General features: G+C 35.0%; 1 protein-coding gene across 2 annotated transcripts in view; it reads right to left on the reverse strand.

Annotated features, from left to right (window-relative positions):
- The window catches only part of RC3H2 (ring finger and CCCH-type domains 2), a 60709-nt gene continuing 43802 nt past the window's right edge, over positions 1 to 16907 (reverse strand). For both annotated transcript variants that reach the window (XM_072631847.1, XM_072631846.1), the window contains 12 exons: positions 11738 to 12046; positions 8003 to 8217; positions 7037 to 7473; positions 5586 to 5756; positions 4340 to 4495; positions 3807 to 4020; positions 3574 to 3655; positions 3035 to 3116; positions 2802 to 2936; positions 2333 to 2440; positions 1038 to 1186; positions 1 to 302 (listed from right to left, as the gene is read on the reverse strand). In XM_072631847.1, the coding sequence (XP_072487948.1) occupies positions 104 to 302; positions 1038 to 1186; positions 2333 to 2440; positions 2802 to 2936; positions 3035 to 3116; positions 3574 to 3655; positions 3807 to 4020; positions 4340 to 4495; positions 5586 to 5756; positions 7037 to 7473; positions 8003 to 8217; positions 11738 to 12046 (2257 nt within the window). In that variant the 3' untranslated portion in view covers positions 1 to 103. The remainder of the gene's footprint in view (positions 303 to 1037; positions 1187 to 2332; positions 2441 to 2801; positions 2937 to 3034; positions 3117 to 3573; positions 3656 to 3806; positions 4021 to 4339; positions 4496 to 5585; positions 5757 to 7036; positions 7474 to 8002; positions 8218 to 11737; positions 12047 to 16907) is intronic.

The following is a 16907-nucleotide window of genomic DNA, read 5'->3' on the forward strand; positions in this document are numbered from 1 at the left end:
AATATACATTATATAATATATATATTATATATATATATATATATAAAAAGCTAGTGTAAATGCTTCCATTGTGTAGTCACAAATTTCAAAGATGGATCTCTTTTCAGCTGTTAACCATCTTCCCATTTGCAACAGGCTTTAAAAAGTCATTTTTATCCTCAGACATAATATGAGCTGTTTTCAAGATGAGATTGCTGACACTGACAGATGTGGTGACTGGCAGGCAACTTGCATTGCTAATAGATGCTGGGATTGGCTGGCTGAAGCAAGAAGTTACTGGCAGGACTGCTTTTTGTTCCTCTCTGAAAGGGAAAAGTATGAAATTGACAAATGATTAGTATTACACATTAATAGGAGTCATATGCATTTGACAAGAACCGTAACAAGTACTACATAAAAGAATTATAATATGACAGCAATCTTTTTAATAACATCATCCTACAATGCTTCATAGTATAGAAAACATTTTTCTTTACAATAACTATGTGAGGTAGGTAGCACAAGTATTATTATCCCCATTTGACAGAGAGAAGAAAGTTAGCCTCAGAAAAGTTAAGGTCTCTGGGATACTAAAAAAAAAGAACTAGGCCTTGAACCTTCTAATTTCTAGTCCCAATGCTCTTTTCATTGCATCATGCTACCTTTTTAATCACTATTAGAATCCTTCAAAAGTCTCACTATCTTTTATATTCAATATTTAAAGTATTTCATCATCCTGAATGCATACCAAAGTATCCTTTCTACCTGACAGTTTCCCTGGATGCTTCATTTCACAAAATCATTACATTGTTTTTATTCATTTTCAAAATAAAAATAAAGCCAAATTGTTTCCCTAATCCTAATGTCATATATAGTATTCAGTTGTGGTCTTAAGCAGTTTTTCTGACCAGTATAAAGGCCTAGAAACAAAATTTAACCTCATATTTCTTCCCTTTTTTTTAATGCTCATGCTCTCCATGTGTGTTTCTTTCCACTTCCTCCTCATACTTTCCCTCTATACTTTCCCCAACATAGATTTTAAATTTTCTAACACTCACAGAATCACATGGTCTTCACCTAAACTTTGTCTCTTGGGCTCCACTGGTTCCTTTGAACGTTGCTTTAGTGAGTGGCCATTTTCCATTGCAGTTCCATTCAGGAGCTGATCATTTTGAGACGTGATACCAAGTTGTATGTCCAAAATCTCCTAAAAAAAAATTTCTTAAGTTTCAAGACAAATTTCTTAGTTGTCAGACTTCAACTTTCCTTATACAAAGGAATTACATATACCCACAAAATATATATTAGCAAATTTCATCCTTTTTTATGTGTCTGAGCATTTAGTATATAATTTTTGAAAAAGATATACTGCTTTCTGTCAAAATATATAGAGGGCTCACTATTTCTTGCTGTTTCAATTTACAAGAAAAAAGTCCAAATTTCCATGTCATTCAAGGCACATGATAGTTTGAAAAGCACTAGACTTTCCAGTCTTATTGTCTATAACTATTTTCACAAAAACTATATTCTCACCAAAACAGATGATTTGTCATTCCCTGAATATACATTCTGATTCTCTAACTAAAGGACCCTGCTCATATACTTTCCCAGCCCCCAGCAGTGTCATATGCCTAATTCCTAAACATCCTGCAAGCCCAGTGCAAACAACTTTCTTTGTGACGCCTTTACATGATCATCCCAATATGGAATTAATAGCTCTCTTCTGTGAACTCATAATACCTTTGTATTTCTTAATGCACATTTACATTCTAACTTCTGTTTTTATTATTTTTATACATTTGTTAAGTTCTCCTACTATATTCTAAGCTCCATTAGGGCAGAACCTTCTCTCTCTTTTTCTTTCAATTCTTCTCAGCCCCTAGCACAGTACTTGGCACACAGTACTTGGCATAATAATAAATATTTGTTGATTAAATGATGTAGATGCAAAAGAGATTAATTCCCCAGAAAATCCAAAGAACAATTACGTATATTTGATGGGCATTTATTCTGGGCATTCTATTACTATATCTTATGTCATATTTATCTACAAGAAAACGAAAAAGTTTAAATAAAGAACAAATAGCATCTGTTGTTCCCCCTGCTTTTTTACCACAGTTACTACTATGAGGGACAAATGTTTCTAAATAGAACAGAATCAAAACTGATTCCCCAACACACTTCTAAAAGACAAATTACAAAACCTAAAATTGCTAAAGGAAATAGAAATCTCATCTTTTACTAATGTGTTATGTACATCAACACAGATACAATCAATACAGACCAAAGGAAATGTTTCCTACATACAAAAGAGCCATCAGAGCCCCCAGGATATCTAAATTACTATACTTACTTCTATTTGTTCACTTTGTCCATCAGGTTCATCGGTGTCAAGTGCTGAAAGTTCTAATTCAATATCTCGATCGGGCTTAGTATCTGCTGTATCTTCAGTATAATCACTCTGGAAATCAAATAACATTTAGATAAAAAGGAATTATGGTTTCTCTTTACAATTAGAACACAAAATTTAAAGTACAACAGGTTATAAAGTGTTACTATCTGCATTTTAAAGGTGAGGAAACTCAAGCTCAAAGGAGTCAAATAATTGGCTCAGTCACACAAGTTAAGTGACAGAACTAGAATTTAAACCTGGGTTTTCTGACCCTTACTCTAATGCTTTTTCTATTATGACATGCATTCTTCAAAAAAACCAACCAAAACCATGGTTTAAAATAATGCAAAATTGAGTAAAATATATCAAGAAGAACTCAGATTTTTCCAAGCACCAAAATACATAAATTTCAGGATTCAGTTCTTTTTACCTCTCCATTTCTCAATTCCATTTCCTTGCTTAGGAGATTTAACGTAAGGTGACTGGCTTCATCTAAGGAATTCCATTTCTGTTGCATGGCTAGTGCATTGGCCTCCCTCTGAAGCAACAGTGAGTTGCTCTTTGCCTAAGGAAAATATAAGTTAAAAATCCATAGACTCTAACTGTCCCATTTTCAAGAATGAAAACAACAGAACAACATAAATCCAATGTAACTAATCCTACCTGCTGAAGTTCAATGCTTAGAAGATCTCCAGTACTGGAATGCTTTCTATGACTGGATAAATCAGTAACAATAAATCTATCCCTTTAAAGAAAGACATCATTTTTATTTGACATGCACTTTGTTTTGAAAGTGAAACTAATAAATATGTCACCTGGAGATGCAATTATTATTACCATCAATAATTTTTTAAAGTTACAATTTTAAGTAATTGGTCCAGATCTTAAAATGTTAAATTTTTTCCTGAGCTGTGATGGTCATCATCAAGTGTTAGATCTGGAAAATATCTTAGACTCCAAGACGTAGACAAAGTGGCTTACCTAAGATCACAAATAACACACGCACGCACACACGCAAAGCCTACTCGACTAAGATCTTCTGACTTCTAGCCTAGTACCCTCTCCATGACACCATGCTTGCATGGATAGTCACAGATACAGAACATGTCTCCTAAACAGGAAGGATGGAATTTATCTTTTGACTGCACACACTAAGATCTAAGAATATAAAATCATAACTAATCAAGGAGGATCAGTCTTACCGTTCTATATAGTGTGCTGAAGTGGAATCAGAGCCATATGAACTCCACCTTGAATCAACAGCATTGACGTAGGGGACATAATCTACAGAAATATAGATAATCATCAGTGACAAAGATGGAAAACCAGAAAACCAAAACAATTTAATCACATGTATTTATACAGGAAAGTAAAATAATTTCTTAGAACTGAACTATAGTATACACAAAGTGAAGTTAGTAATAATCTACAATACCTGATACACTGATGGGTTTAGTAGCACTTCCCTGGGAAGCAGTAGCCTGTATAGGATCTGTGGTATGGTAACCTGTCCGCGAAGATCTGGAAATTGCACCCCATTTAGAGATAATGGGTCCATCACTAAAAGGAATTATAGGATCTTCTTCCTTCACCCTTCTCTGAGTTTCAAATAAATGTACTCTTCTCTTAACATCTCCACTGTCCAGATCCTAAGTATTTTTTAAAAAAAAAACAATAAAATAAATATTTCAATAAAACATAAATGATCTTTCTTCAAGTGGTACAAGTATTTGCTTTCAGAAGATTTAGGTTCGAATTTGCAGGGAATGTTATTTCCTGCTAAGCTTTTGGCTAGCTAGACAAGAACCAATGTAAATAAATACACATGCCAACAGTTTAAACTAAATTAATACATTCTGTGCTTCATGAGGTATAGGCCAACTTAACACAGATTTATTCAACAAGAAAATGAAAGCTTTTGTTCATTCATAAACTTGAATCAGCATGCACTACTTCCAAAAATCATACCATTAACACAGCATTTGAATTAGCAATTACATCCTTGGGCTCTGAATCAATGGCATTTATACAAGAACCTATGGTGCCACAGGACCAGGGTGAATAATGGGAAAGATGATCTTCCTCAAATTTTGTACCACGTACATCATTTACGTTCTCGGAGAACTAGTGAAAAAAAAACAAAATACAATAAAACTCTTACAGTTATATTCACTGGGCTGTAACTAAAATGAAGCAATTATTATAGTCATGAGGTTTAGTTATTGAAAAACTGGGATTGTTTTCCTATGACTAATGTGAGAAATGGTGACAAATATATCTTCAAAAATTTTAAGCCACTTTGATTATAAAAATAATTTATCTTTATCTTCAATTTATTATCTTTCCTTCAGCAGTCTTTCTGAGTATATAATACAAACCAAACACTATCCAAGTAAGCCAAACAAAAATATTTCTTCATTTACTACATCTTAGATAATGTAAGATACAGACATATATATGACACCTTCTCTGTCATCAATGAAGATAGACAGGCTTATACAAGTGAATTAGTAAGAGAATATGTAAACAATAAACTGTTAGTATTGACGATAGGATGACAGGAATTAAGAGAAGAGAAGAAATGAATGTGGGCTGAAGCATCTAGAGAAGACTCCCAAACAGCTGGGATTCAACTTTGAAAGATGAGTAAAATTTAGAAAGTTGTAGGAGGAAGGAGGATGACATTTCACTCTGGGGGAGGGGGAAGGAGAATCAGGACAAGCACCGAACAGAGAGAAAAACAGGTAGTGCTAAAAAGAAAAAAAAAGAACATTACACTTTTATATAAGTGAGGATGCATGGAACATGTCTGTCTTTCTGATAAGATGTCCATAATACTAAGGGAAAAAATTTCTTTTGATACAATTTTTTGTCACTCCACTTTAAAGACGCATTAAGCAAATAGTTTGCCCTGGAAATACTGGGATTGAGAACACTAAATTAAGTTTAAGGCATCCTAAAGTGAAAGGTTATTCTAGTACTAAGCAAAATGGCAACACCTCTCAAGCCCAAATAACATGAATGATACACTAGCTATTTCTACACCTCTTCCTGAGGAAAACTATACAGAGAGACATGTGTTAAACCACATGACTGCTTAAAACAAAACCATTCAAGAATTTCCCACCTTGCTAGTTCTAGTTTAAGTACGTACTTCTCTTTTAAGCAAAAATAAGTGTTGGCCTGACCCTGAAAGGCACGAAGTACTTCCTACCTCAGTACGAAAGTCTACACTGAACAGAGGAGAAGGCGGTGTTGGTGACTGTGTTGCCATAGGAAGAGTTGAAGAAACAAGGGGTGTTTTCTGGGTATGATACTGCGCCCACTGTTCTGGTTTTCGTCTTAACTGATCCTCATAACTGGTCTTCAAATGACCACAAGGTTCCTAGAGGGAAACAACCAAACATTCTTAGTTATCTAAAAAGCAGAGTGGAAAATGAAATAAATGCGTGTACCAAAATAATACAAGTAGTTTACTATGCCAACGCTTTGGTTTTTGTTTTTTTTTAAAGAGAGGGAGGGTGAGAGATCATGGAATCTCATTCATTCATACATACATACATACATATATACACATACATCTATCTTTGTGTATGTGTAAATATACAGTATAGACAGGTGCATGTGAATAAATGCATATGCATACTATATATGTAATATACACACACACACATATACAGTTAAACTCAAATGGGAGAAATGAGAGGGGTAATAAGGCAAGTTGGGGAAGAGAGTAGGGTAGAAAAAAGTGATCGAAAAAAGGATAATTAATGAATTTAACATTTATTCATTCACTGAAAGAACATTTATTAAACACCTCTTACATACATTGCACTATACCAGGCACTAGAATATTCAAAGACAAAACATGATTGCTCTCCTCAAAGGGCTTTCAATATAGCAAGAGTGGTAAGAAATATGCCCTGACAGAAATAAGCATAAAAGTGCATTAAAAAAGGTACTAAAGTAGTCTAAGAGCAGACGAAGAAATCATTTTCAAGCTGAGGAAATAATCAGGGAAGGTTTCATGGAGGAGGGTCATGAAAGACTGATACATTGTTAATAGAGATGGGGGGAAGATTAAATGGGAAAAAGACATCATGGTATTGTGAAATGTGTGTATAAAAAAGCAGAGGTGGGAGCAGGCTCAGAGTAGTCGGTAGTCCAGTTTGGCTGGGACAAAGTGTACACAAAAGGAAGTAGTATAAAACTCAGCTCAAAGGCAGGCTGAAGTAACAGTTTACAGGGGCCTAGGAATGTAGAGTTTGGGCTTTTATTCAACAGACAAGAGAAGCCATTGAAGATTATTCAGAAGTGGACTGATGTTTCCAAGAGCAAGGCATTAGTAAAACTAATCTGGCAATGCGAGCAAAATGGATTAGAGACCAGAGGGCATCACAATATTGTAGGCTGGCTAGTTTGGGGTTTGAATTGGGATGGTCTAAGTAGAAATAGTAAGAAAGAGGCACAAATATGAGATATAGCATAAAATGTGACCATTCAATTTTGTTGTGGGAACAGGTAAGAGTGAAGTAAGATAACAAAGAAGAAAAATAAAATGCTCTGTGCTTGAATTTTGACACACACACACACACACACACACACACACACACCCCACCCCACCCCCCCCAAACGTGTAGTTTTCTTATTTTCATCATCACCTACCCTTGGTAAAGGTACAGTTGTCCTTGGCTCACTTGGTGGCTGACAAGCCATTGGATAGTAACCATCCAGGGAACTACTATATCTTTCTCGCAAAGACGTCTGATAGACAGACGAATGCATCACATCCATTGGAGGTAAAGAATTGCTCCTAATAATGTCATCTCGTTGGTACATTGGTGGACGCCAGATGCGCCGGCTGTCATACACAGGAGCATACATTCCGGAAGGTACTGGGGGAACTGGTCCATACGGCTGCGGAGGAGGAGGCTGGTAAGGAGAAGAATTCACTCGATCTCGAGGGGGAAATGTACTGTAATGATCAGCATATGGCACGGAAGCAGGTGGGAGGGAAGATTCTGGAACATTATTGGACCTCACAAAACGAGGAACACAGGGAGCCACACCAGCTGGTACCGTTGGAGGTGGTGGGTAGTATCCTTGAAAATTGGAAAGAGGCATATTTAATGTGGTCTCAGTACTATCCAGGATTTTAATGGTTTAAAAGTTTTAAACAACACTGAATTTGCAAATAAAGTTTGTTTTTAGTCAAAATATCAATCTCTTAGTTATTTGGTTTTACAAGTAAACTATATATTCAATATATATGTAGGAAGGAAAATCACTGCCAACCTATATCTTTGCAAACTGCATCTTAAAAATTTGCCATATCTATTTGTCAAATTTTAGCTCCTCTTCTCAGAGAAGCCATTTTAATTCTAGGGAAGTGATCATCATAAATTTTGGTTATGTTTTCTAGTTCTGAATATTTGGTTAATTGCTTGGTTTTATGATTATCTAGATGTCTGGTTTACAGAAATTACCTTCCTTGAACTACTGATCACTTAGAACCAAAACAATTAAAAGAGTTTTTTTTTAAGCAAGCTAAAATAAATAAAATTTTCCCTTTTAACTTTTAAGTTCAATAAATTTAAACAAATTTTGTATATAAAACTTAAAGGTATTTACCTGTCTGTGGGTACTGTGGAACTTCAAAGGATATCTGGGCCCTTGGATCTGGAAAATACTGAATGCTTTCAGAAGGCTGAGGATATACAGGTACTCTAGTTACAAATGAGCTGGATTTCGGAGGCACAGAATTCAGCTCTGTTCCAACAGTAGGGGGTCCAGCTGAGGTAGCTGCTACATTACTTACAGGAGTCTTGGGTGGAGAACCAATTTTACTGATGGGGGGGAAAGAATGGAAAGTCAATCCATGTCCACAGCTGTTTAGTTTCTGAAAAGATATCTTTTCTCTAGACCCCAAATTTGGTAATGAAACCACTCTTAGAAAACACAATAGACACTTCTGAACTGGCAGATTAGTCAAGATACATTATAATTATCAATGTAGTACAGTCTTACAGTGACACATTCAAAGCTTCAAGTGAGAACAGAAGATCCTACAAACATTCTCAAACATTTAAGTCATCTTCCCTACACATAAGTTTTCTTCATTATAGAGAAAACATCAGGAGATTTCTAGTTCAAGAGAATCTTTCCAGAAACTGTTCCATCCACTACATAGATATGAGCAGACCTAATTAAATAAAGGTTACTACATAGAGAGTTACCACAACTCTATCTAGATTAAATGACCTTTATACAGATTAAATACATATTACTTGGGAGCAGGATAAGTGACATGAAGCTATTTTTCTAAGGTAGAAAGATAAGAGCAGCTACCAGCTTATCCATATTTTATTCTTTCTTTAGGTCAAACTTTGACATGATCTTGAGAATTGTGAGGTGTGAGAAGTTTGACCTTGCAAATTAATGACACAGAAATATATCAAATGGATTACAGGGTTCTATATCCAATGTTGCAGTGCAATGGCAAAGAATACTGTACTGGGCATCAGGAAGACCTGAGTTCAAATCTAGCCTCAGAGACTTACTAGCTGAGTAAGGTCACAACTTCTGTCTACCACTCTCAGTTTCCTCAATTGTAAAATGGAAATAATAACAGCACCTACCTCCCAGGGTTGTTCTAAAGATTAAATGAGATATTTATAAAATGTTTAGCACATTGTCAAGAACATAACAGGCATTTAAATGCACGTTCCTTTCCTTTCCCTTCAACAGCTGTTGGAGTTAGAACAGGCTTTTCATAGCTTGAGTATGTAACAAGGAGTATGGGCTACATTTTAGTAATAGCAGACGGGTCTAGCAGATGTTCGCTTCAATCAGCAGCTGTGTGCTGCAAACATTAACTATAAGTATGGTTTGATACTAGTAGGTACAAACTTATGTTTCTTAGATTATAGTCTGCAGATATTTTAGAAGTATTTTTATTTCTTGGAAGTAAATAAAGGTTGCGAGAAAACCAAATAAGCATTTATTACATGGGGCCTGCTGTCTAATTTACCAAAACCTTAGGTACCATAATAAAAAAAACTCTCTAAGATACCCTTCTGCTCAATTTTTTCAAAGCAAGTATTACCTAGTGTGCCATCTAACAAATACTACAAGGGAAAGTAACTTTTAAAAGGATCAAAATAATAAAGATAAGATATTTATAGGTTAGCATTATTCCCCAATTATCATTTCCATTTTGGAAATGAGAAAGTTGTAGCTAAGAAAAGTGAAGTGACTTGCCTAAGGCAGCCCAACTAGTCTTTTAAATGCAAAAACAATCTCCATTCTATACTGTGCCACTGCTCACCAAGGACCCACTTCTACTTTGATGCCCTTCTTCACCCCAATATTCAATGGTGTCCTTTATGCACTGAACTTCTGTAACCTTTACTAGACCACACAATTTAGACAATAAAGTCTATCTTCTATTATTTATTTTTGTTCATGTGCTTCATATAACTAGGTGGCAGAGTGGTCAGAGAGCTGAGCCAAGAGCTAGGAAGAACTGAGTTCAAATATGGCCTCAGATACTTATTGTGTGACCATAAGCAAGTCATTTTATTTGCCATGGTTTCCTCAACTGTAAAAAAAAATGTAGATAAGAGCACCTACCTTGCAGAGTTGTTGAAAAGTTCAAATAATATTTTTAAAGCACTTAGCACAGTGCTTAAAACATAGCAGGCACTCAATAAAAGCTAGTTTCCCTCCCTTTCCCTGACTAAATTGTAAATTCCTTAAAAGCCAGACTTGTACCACCTCTGTATGTTCAAAATACCAAGCAGATAGAACAGAAGTATTAAATATTTGACTGTTGATGCCATCTCCACTGTATCATTAATAAATTTAGGGCTTTTTACGTATTTTCAAATGTCAACAAAATTACAGAAAACTTTCTACTACCAAAAGTAGTAATTATTTGTATTTGTAGAATACTTTGAGTTTTAAGTTTTCATACCTTGTATCTCACTTTTAGCATCACAACTACACTTAAAGTAAGCAGGAAAACTTTTATAGTACTTTAAAGCTTACAGAATACTTTTTATCCCCACTTACAAATAGCCATTTTACAAATAATGAAATAAAGGCACAAAAAAGGCTTTGACCAAAGTTTACATAGCATACTTTGATAAGAATTCAAATTAGTACACAGGTTTCCAAGTCTAATATTCTCTTCGTCAAACCACACTATATACCAAGTACTATACTCATTTTCCAAAACTTGGTACTTAGAATATAAGCTTCTTATAAAATATTTCTTCTGTTTTGAATAGTACTTATCCTATAACATGAACTAAAAATGTTTTGATAACATTAATGACAATTGTAAAATAAAGAATTATAAAATACAAGAAGAACCTTAGTCTCAAAAAGAATGAGAACCAATCAGAAAACATGTTTTCCAAATAAATTCCACCAATGAATACATGATATGGTAGAAATAGAAGTGGATTTAGATTTTAAATACCTGGATTTGTATTTCAGTTTTGCTTCTTCCTGTCTTGTATGACCTTAAATAAGTAACAATTTCTTTTTATCTTAGTTTCCTTCAATAAAATGAAAAAACTGGACTATATGATCTTGTCCCTTCCACCTCTAAATTCTATGATTCCATAAATGACTATAGCTTTTGACAAACTCATAGTTATATCTTCATATATGAAACTAGCATTACTTTTAAACATCTGGACCATATGCTGTATAACAAGTACTTAATAAATATTAACTGATTAATTTTCCACAAGCTGAAATTTTACTAAGAGAGGCATAGTAAGTAGTACAGTATATAGATAGTTTTGTATAGATAGGCTTTGGAGACAAGAAGAACTAGGGTTCAAGTACTACCACTGACATATACTACTAGCTGTGTGAACATGAACAAGTCACTTAACTTTTCAGTGCTTCGGTACAACTCTTTAAAAGTATAATTTACCGAACTTAAAGCACCAATAAAGTATTACTAAAATAAAACTGAACTTTAGCTCTAATTTAGGTCAACTATTCCAAAGGAAAATACTTTAAAAAATATGGTTAACTGTTTTCTCCAAAATATCACAATTGTTAACGTTTCTTCTGTTGTAAGGTATACAAAGTACTTTCCTCATTAATATCCTATTAGCCAAATAGTGTAAGGATCCATTCAATCATGTTATAGTTGAGGAAACTAAGGCTCAGAGAGGTTATAGGGCTACTAAATTTTGGAACTGTATTTCAAATTCAGAACTCTAGACTTCAAGTCCAGCTTTCTTCTTACTACACCAGGAAGATTCTCATAAATATACCCAAAAGTATTCAAAAAGGACTTTTAAAGAACCAAAATAAAATATTTTAACTTAATATGATACCTACTTTTCAGTTGCAGATTCTGCAGAAGCCCCAGAGATATTCTGACCACTGGAGCCAACTTTCCCTACTTTCTTCACATTCTCCAAAGCTCTTAACGTGGTGTCAGCACCACGGGGGATTAGCTGGGAAACACTGTTTTCTGCATTTGAAATCCCATTGGTACTTGGAACAAGTTTCCCAGTTGTTTCAGTACTTCCTATGACAGAAATGACATTTCCAGCTGTGGTTGTGACAGTGTTGTTCACGCCAACTTTATTTAGGAGAGGAAATGTTCGTACAGTTGCTGTGATCTTTTTGTTCCTTAAACGATACCTGTTTTCAAAAACAAAAAAACAACACAAATTTTTAACTATCAATTCAAAAACTGTCAAAATCACTAATATTCAGAAAAACCACCAATTAAAGTAACCATGGGGTATTACGCTATTGGCAAACACAGTAAAAGATGGAAAATTTCAATGCTGAAGGAGTTACAAGACAAGCAATGAAGCTGTGAATTGGTCCAAGTATTTAAAAATGTTAATGCAAGGAAAGTTACTAAACTTCTCATAATAAATTATAATGCAGAGATCTCATTATGGGGTTTCTATCCTTAAGGAAGTTAAGCAAAAATAAAAAATACACACAATGAAAATATTCACAATTGTACTATCTCTAATTTTAAAAATATGAAAATAAAATATGTGCCTAATGACTAGGAAATATCTGAACAAAATATGGTATGTAAATATAATGATATATACATACCACAAGGAGCAATCAAAATGAAGAATTATATAAAACATGGAAAGGTTTGTATGATGTGATACAGTAAATAAAGCAGTGCTAAAAGAATATATAAATTGATTACAATATAAATCAAAATAACATTAAAAGGCAACAAAATGCAAGTCAAATACAAAGGGCAACATTGGTATCAAACGATAATTTTATATTTCTCTCCTTCATGCCATATTAGTCTGCTAGTTATTACTCATGACATTCCACCTCCTTCTCTCATGCTTTTATACCAATAATACCCCCATGCCTGGACTATATTCCCTCCTCACTTCTGCCTAATAGAATATCTAAATTCTTTCCAAGTACACATCAGGTGCTAACTCCTACCTGAGGCCTTCACTAATCCACCTTGCTAGTGCTTTCATCTTCTAGAAAGAATTTGCTTATGGTTGTATTTTGCATTTACTATCTGTGTACACTTTGTATCACCACATTGACTCTAACATCCTTGAAGGCAGAGACAATTTTCATATCTTGTACACAGTAGTAGGCACTTAGTCAACAAACCTTTATTAAGTGCTTAATATGTGCCAGGCACTATGCTAAGTGTTGGGGAACATAAGGAAAAGCAAAAATATAGTTACATGTAACGAGTCTATACTCGAAAAGAGAGAACATAAAAAAACTATACAAACAAGATATATGCCATATAAATGAAAGGTAATCTGAGAGAGAAGGCCCAGGTGAAAGCAGGGTGAGGAGGGGGGAGGGGTGGATGTTGGTGGAAGAGGACGACTGGAAAAGCAGAAGTAAGAATTTGAGTTGAGCTGAAGCTTGAAGGAAACCAAGGAAGTTATGTTAAAATAAAAGGGATCTATTGATCCCTTAAATTGATCCCTTTGTCTCACTGCATACTGCATTATCTTCAGGAAGACCACTGTGAAGATGATTATATCTTTATGTATCAAAATTTGTGAATGAAGATGAGGAAATTGAGAAATTCTATGAAGAACTCACTTGGACACTCCAAATTATACCAACACATAATTAACCCTCTATGGCTTTAATACACAGTGGAGGACAGCAAAACGTATGTTTCAAAACATGGGTCAGAAGGCGAGAAGGTTAACAGAATATAGAGAAGCCTCAAATGTAGACACCATGAACACTTTTTTTATTTATTGAATATTTTCTAAAAAAAAAAAAAAAAGAGGGTTTTAGACATAATAATCACCAAATTCACAAAATGTGAAAGTTGCATTTTAATACTGGAAATGACTGGCAAACAATGAGGAAGTTATTTCTGTGTGTACTGTCAAATGTTAGAAGAAATAAGAATATATATCATTAAACTAACTACCAAAAATGGTTAATGGATAAAAGAAGACACATTGTCTAGACTGCCACTGTTTCAGGAAGAAGCTTAACCATTGTAAAATTCATTACCAAAAGAAGGGAAGCAAGAACCACTTCATTCAGCAAGCACTTACACTTCCTTGCCCAGAAAGAAACTTAAGCACAGCATTAGAATATAAACTCATTTCTAAGATCTCATACAGTAAAAGGGCAGCTAGGTGACAGTGCATAGAACACTAGGCCTGGAGTCAGGAAGACTTATCTTCCTGAGTTCAAATCAGGACCTCAGACACTTATAAGCTGGGTGACCCTGGGTAAGTCACTTAACCCTGTTTGCCTCATCTGTAAAATGAGTTGGAGAAGAAAATGGTGAACCATTCCAGTATCTTTGCCAAGAAAAGATCACAAAGAGTCAGACACAACTGAGCAACAGAATAGGATGGTAATAAACAGTATCACCTTGTAAAACAGTAATAAGTAGTTCTAGAACGAACACAAGTTTACAGTAAATGTAGCAAGAGACAAAAATAAGCAAGATCATGCAGAACACATTAGAAGATGAAACTGGTAGGACACTGAATTGATAAAAGATGGAAAAGATCTGTGAAGGTTCCTGTGACAAACTCTTGAATCCACCAAGAGAGCCATCATATGGGTACTCTAATATAACAGTCTCTGATTTGATATGATACATGACAAAGTAGACATAGCAATACAGAAAGTGAAGGATTTGATCAGAAAAATGGGAGTAGTTTTCTGTAAGCTTATCAAAACGAACCACTAAAAAAAAGTGTGGTCTATGAGTAATATAATGACCAATCATGACCCCACTAAAGAGACAACTTTGTAATCATGCTTCCTACATTTTGGCAGAGAAGAGAAGAGCAGAATGGGATATATATTTTCAGATACAGAAAATGTGTGAATTTTGTTTTGTTTGACTATACTTATATGTTACAAGAGAGCCTTTGTTTTGGCTGGGAGGGGATAGCAGGAGGAGAGAAGATAGTTGGAAGGAAATGAAGGGGCAGTGACAGTGATACTTAAAAAAAGAAAAGGATGTCAATGAATCACTAAAAAATGGAAAACAGCAGAATGAAGTTCAGGAAGGGACACAAACATGGCACTGGTGGAACTATGCTAAATATGAAACATTAAGATAACAACAAAAATCCCCAGTCTATACATATTAGAGAATTTAGGGCTTCATATGCAGTACTTTTCTTTGTATGGAGAAACATCCATGTTGTATAGTTCATTTGTAAAGTTCACACAAATAAAAAGGAATTTTTTTTAGAAAATTAAGAAAATATGCACCAAATTTATAGCAAAAAAATTTGAATTCAGAAGATAAAGACAAAAACAGAACAAAAAGTAAGAGCCTCATGAAATAACAGCAGAAAACTGAAATATTACATCTCCTTCTTGGCATAGTTAGCATTGTATCACACCACTTGCCATGTACCATCAAAGGAAACCTGTGTTTTTAGGGTCTGGCTGACCGTGGAAAGGGGATGTCCCTGCCCAATTCCCCCACAATCATAACTCTAAACACCCCACATGAGGCGGAACACAGTAATTCTGCCCAGTCATGTTACAGAAAAGTATTGCAATTTGGAAGGCAGTTTGGGGGAGACAGCAGCACAGAGGGAGCAACAAAGAAACCCTAGGAACTTCTATGGCTTAAAGAAAGGGAACTACAATTCTAACTGAGAATAGAACTCTCTTAACAAGGTTTATTCTCAGAAAGGTCCACATATCCCAATCATGAGAATGCTAAGGACGTCTGGCCTTAAAGGTCTGTATACCAGACGAAGAGTAAGGAGAGAAGCTATAAACAAATTATAAGGAAACAAAAGATTAAAATTCCAAGAAAGCAAAGCAATGTGTAACACTTAGCTTCTAAGGAGTTAATCCAAGGGTGAGACTCAAAGACAGAAAAGCACAATTTTTTTTCTAGTCAAAGAGTTACTATTAAACTGAATTAATCTGTAAATACCACAAACAAGAGAAAAAGCTAAGAGCAATTATTAAGAAATGAAAAAAACCTCTTACACTTAAAAGAGATTGCTTAAAATAAACAAAAGGGTAGGACCATCAAGGAAAAAAAATGTCCTCCTCTCTGTTCACTCACAATATTTTTATCTTCCATCTCCGTGCCTTTTCCACTGTCATTCCACATGCCTGCAATACATTCCTTCCTAACTTCTGTTTCACAGAATCCCTATTTGCCTTCAGGAGGTAGTTTAAACACCACCTTCTACATTAAGTATTTCTTCATCCAACTCCTAGGGCCCTCACTTTCAGACAACCCTGGATTTAATTACTTCATTTATTTTTGTTCCTTTTTTCACACACTCAAACACACACACAGACACTCTATATCTGTACAATTCTGGTATCTCTCCCATTCAAATGGAAGCTCCTTGGACAGCAGGAAACTTCATTCTGTGAATTTATATTCCTAGCTCATGGAAAAGTAAATACTTAGTAAAGACTTGTTAATTAAATAAAAAAGGAGGAAAAGAGGATAAAAAACTGAATATTCCAGAGTGAATGCTATGCTCCCCGATAAGTGAGTGAATAACTTTTATGGAAAGGTTAATAGTAGAGAGTTGCTCAAGAGGCAAGAGGAAATAGGAGACAGTAGAGAACTAGAGATATACCCTTACTAAGCCCAGAGAACAACGGAATATTGGTAAGAGGTTTCTTTAGCCTCTTCCAGCAAAGATAGTACCATGAAAGATTTCAGTAAAGAAGGTTGTTCAAAAATTACCTCAGGAATAAGGAAACAAAGTACTAGATGAAACAAAGATTAAAGAAAACCAAAAAGAAACATCAGAAACCTCTATCTTATGAGTACACCAAGAAATGGTTCCAAAGCCTCAGACATCCTATAGCAGCAGGAGAAGGGCAGGGATCAACATAATCTCCTGGGCAGGGTTCAGCACAATCTCCCGGGCAGGGTTAAAAGGGGAGATGGGACCTTTCGGGACCAGCTCCAAATGCCAATGTAACCTCTTAATTTCAGCTTAGTAGCATGAAAAGAGGCAGGAAGGATGCAGGGACTAGCCTATGTTGTTTTTCAAACAGAACT

Source organism: Notamacropus eugenii, chromosome 1, assembly GCF_028372415.1.
Source record: "Notamacropus eugenii isolate mMacEug1 chromosome 1, mMacEug1.pri_v2, whole genome shotgun sequence".
NCBI classification, from domain to species: domain Eukaryota; kingdom Metazoa; phylum Chordata; class Mammalia; order Diprotodontia; family Macropodidae; genus Notamacropus; species Notamacropus eugenii.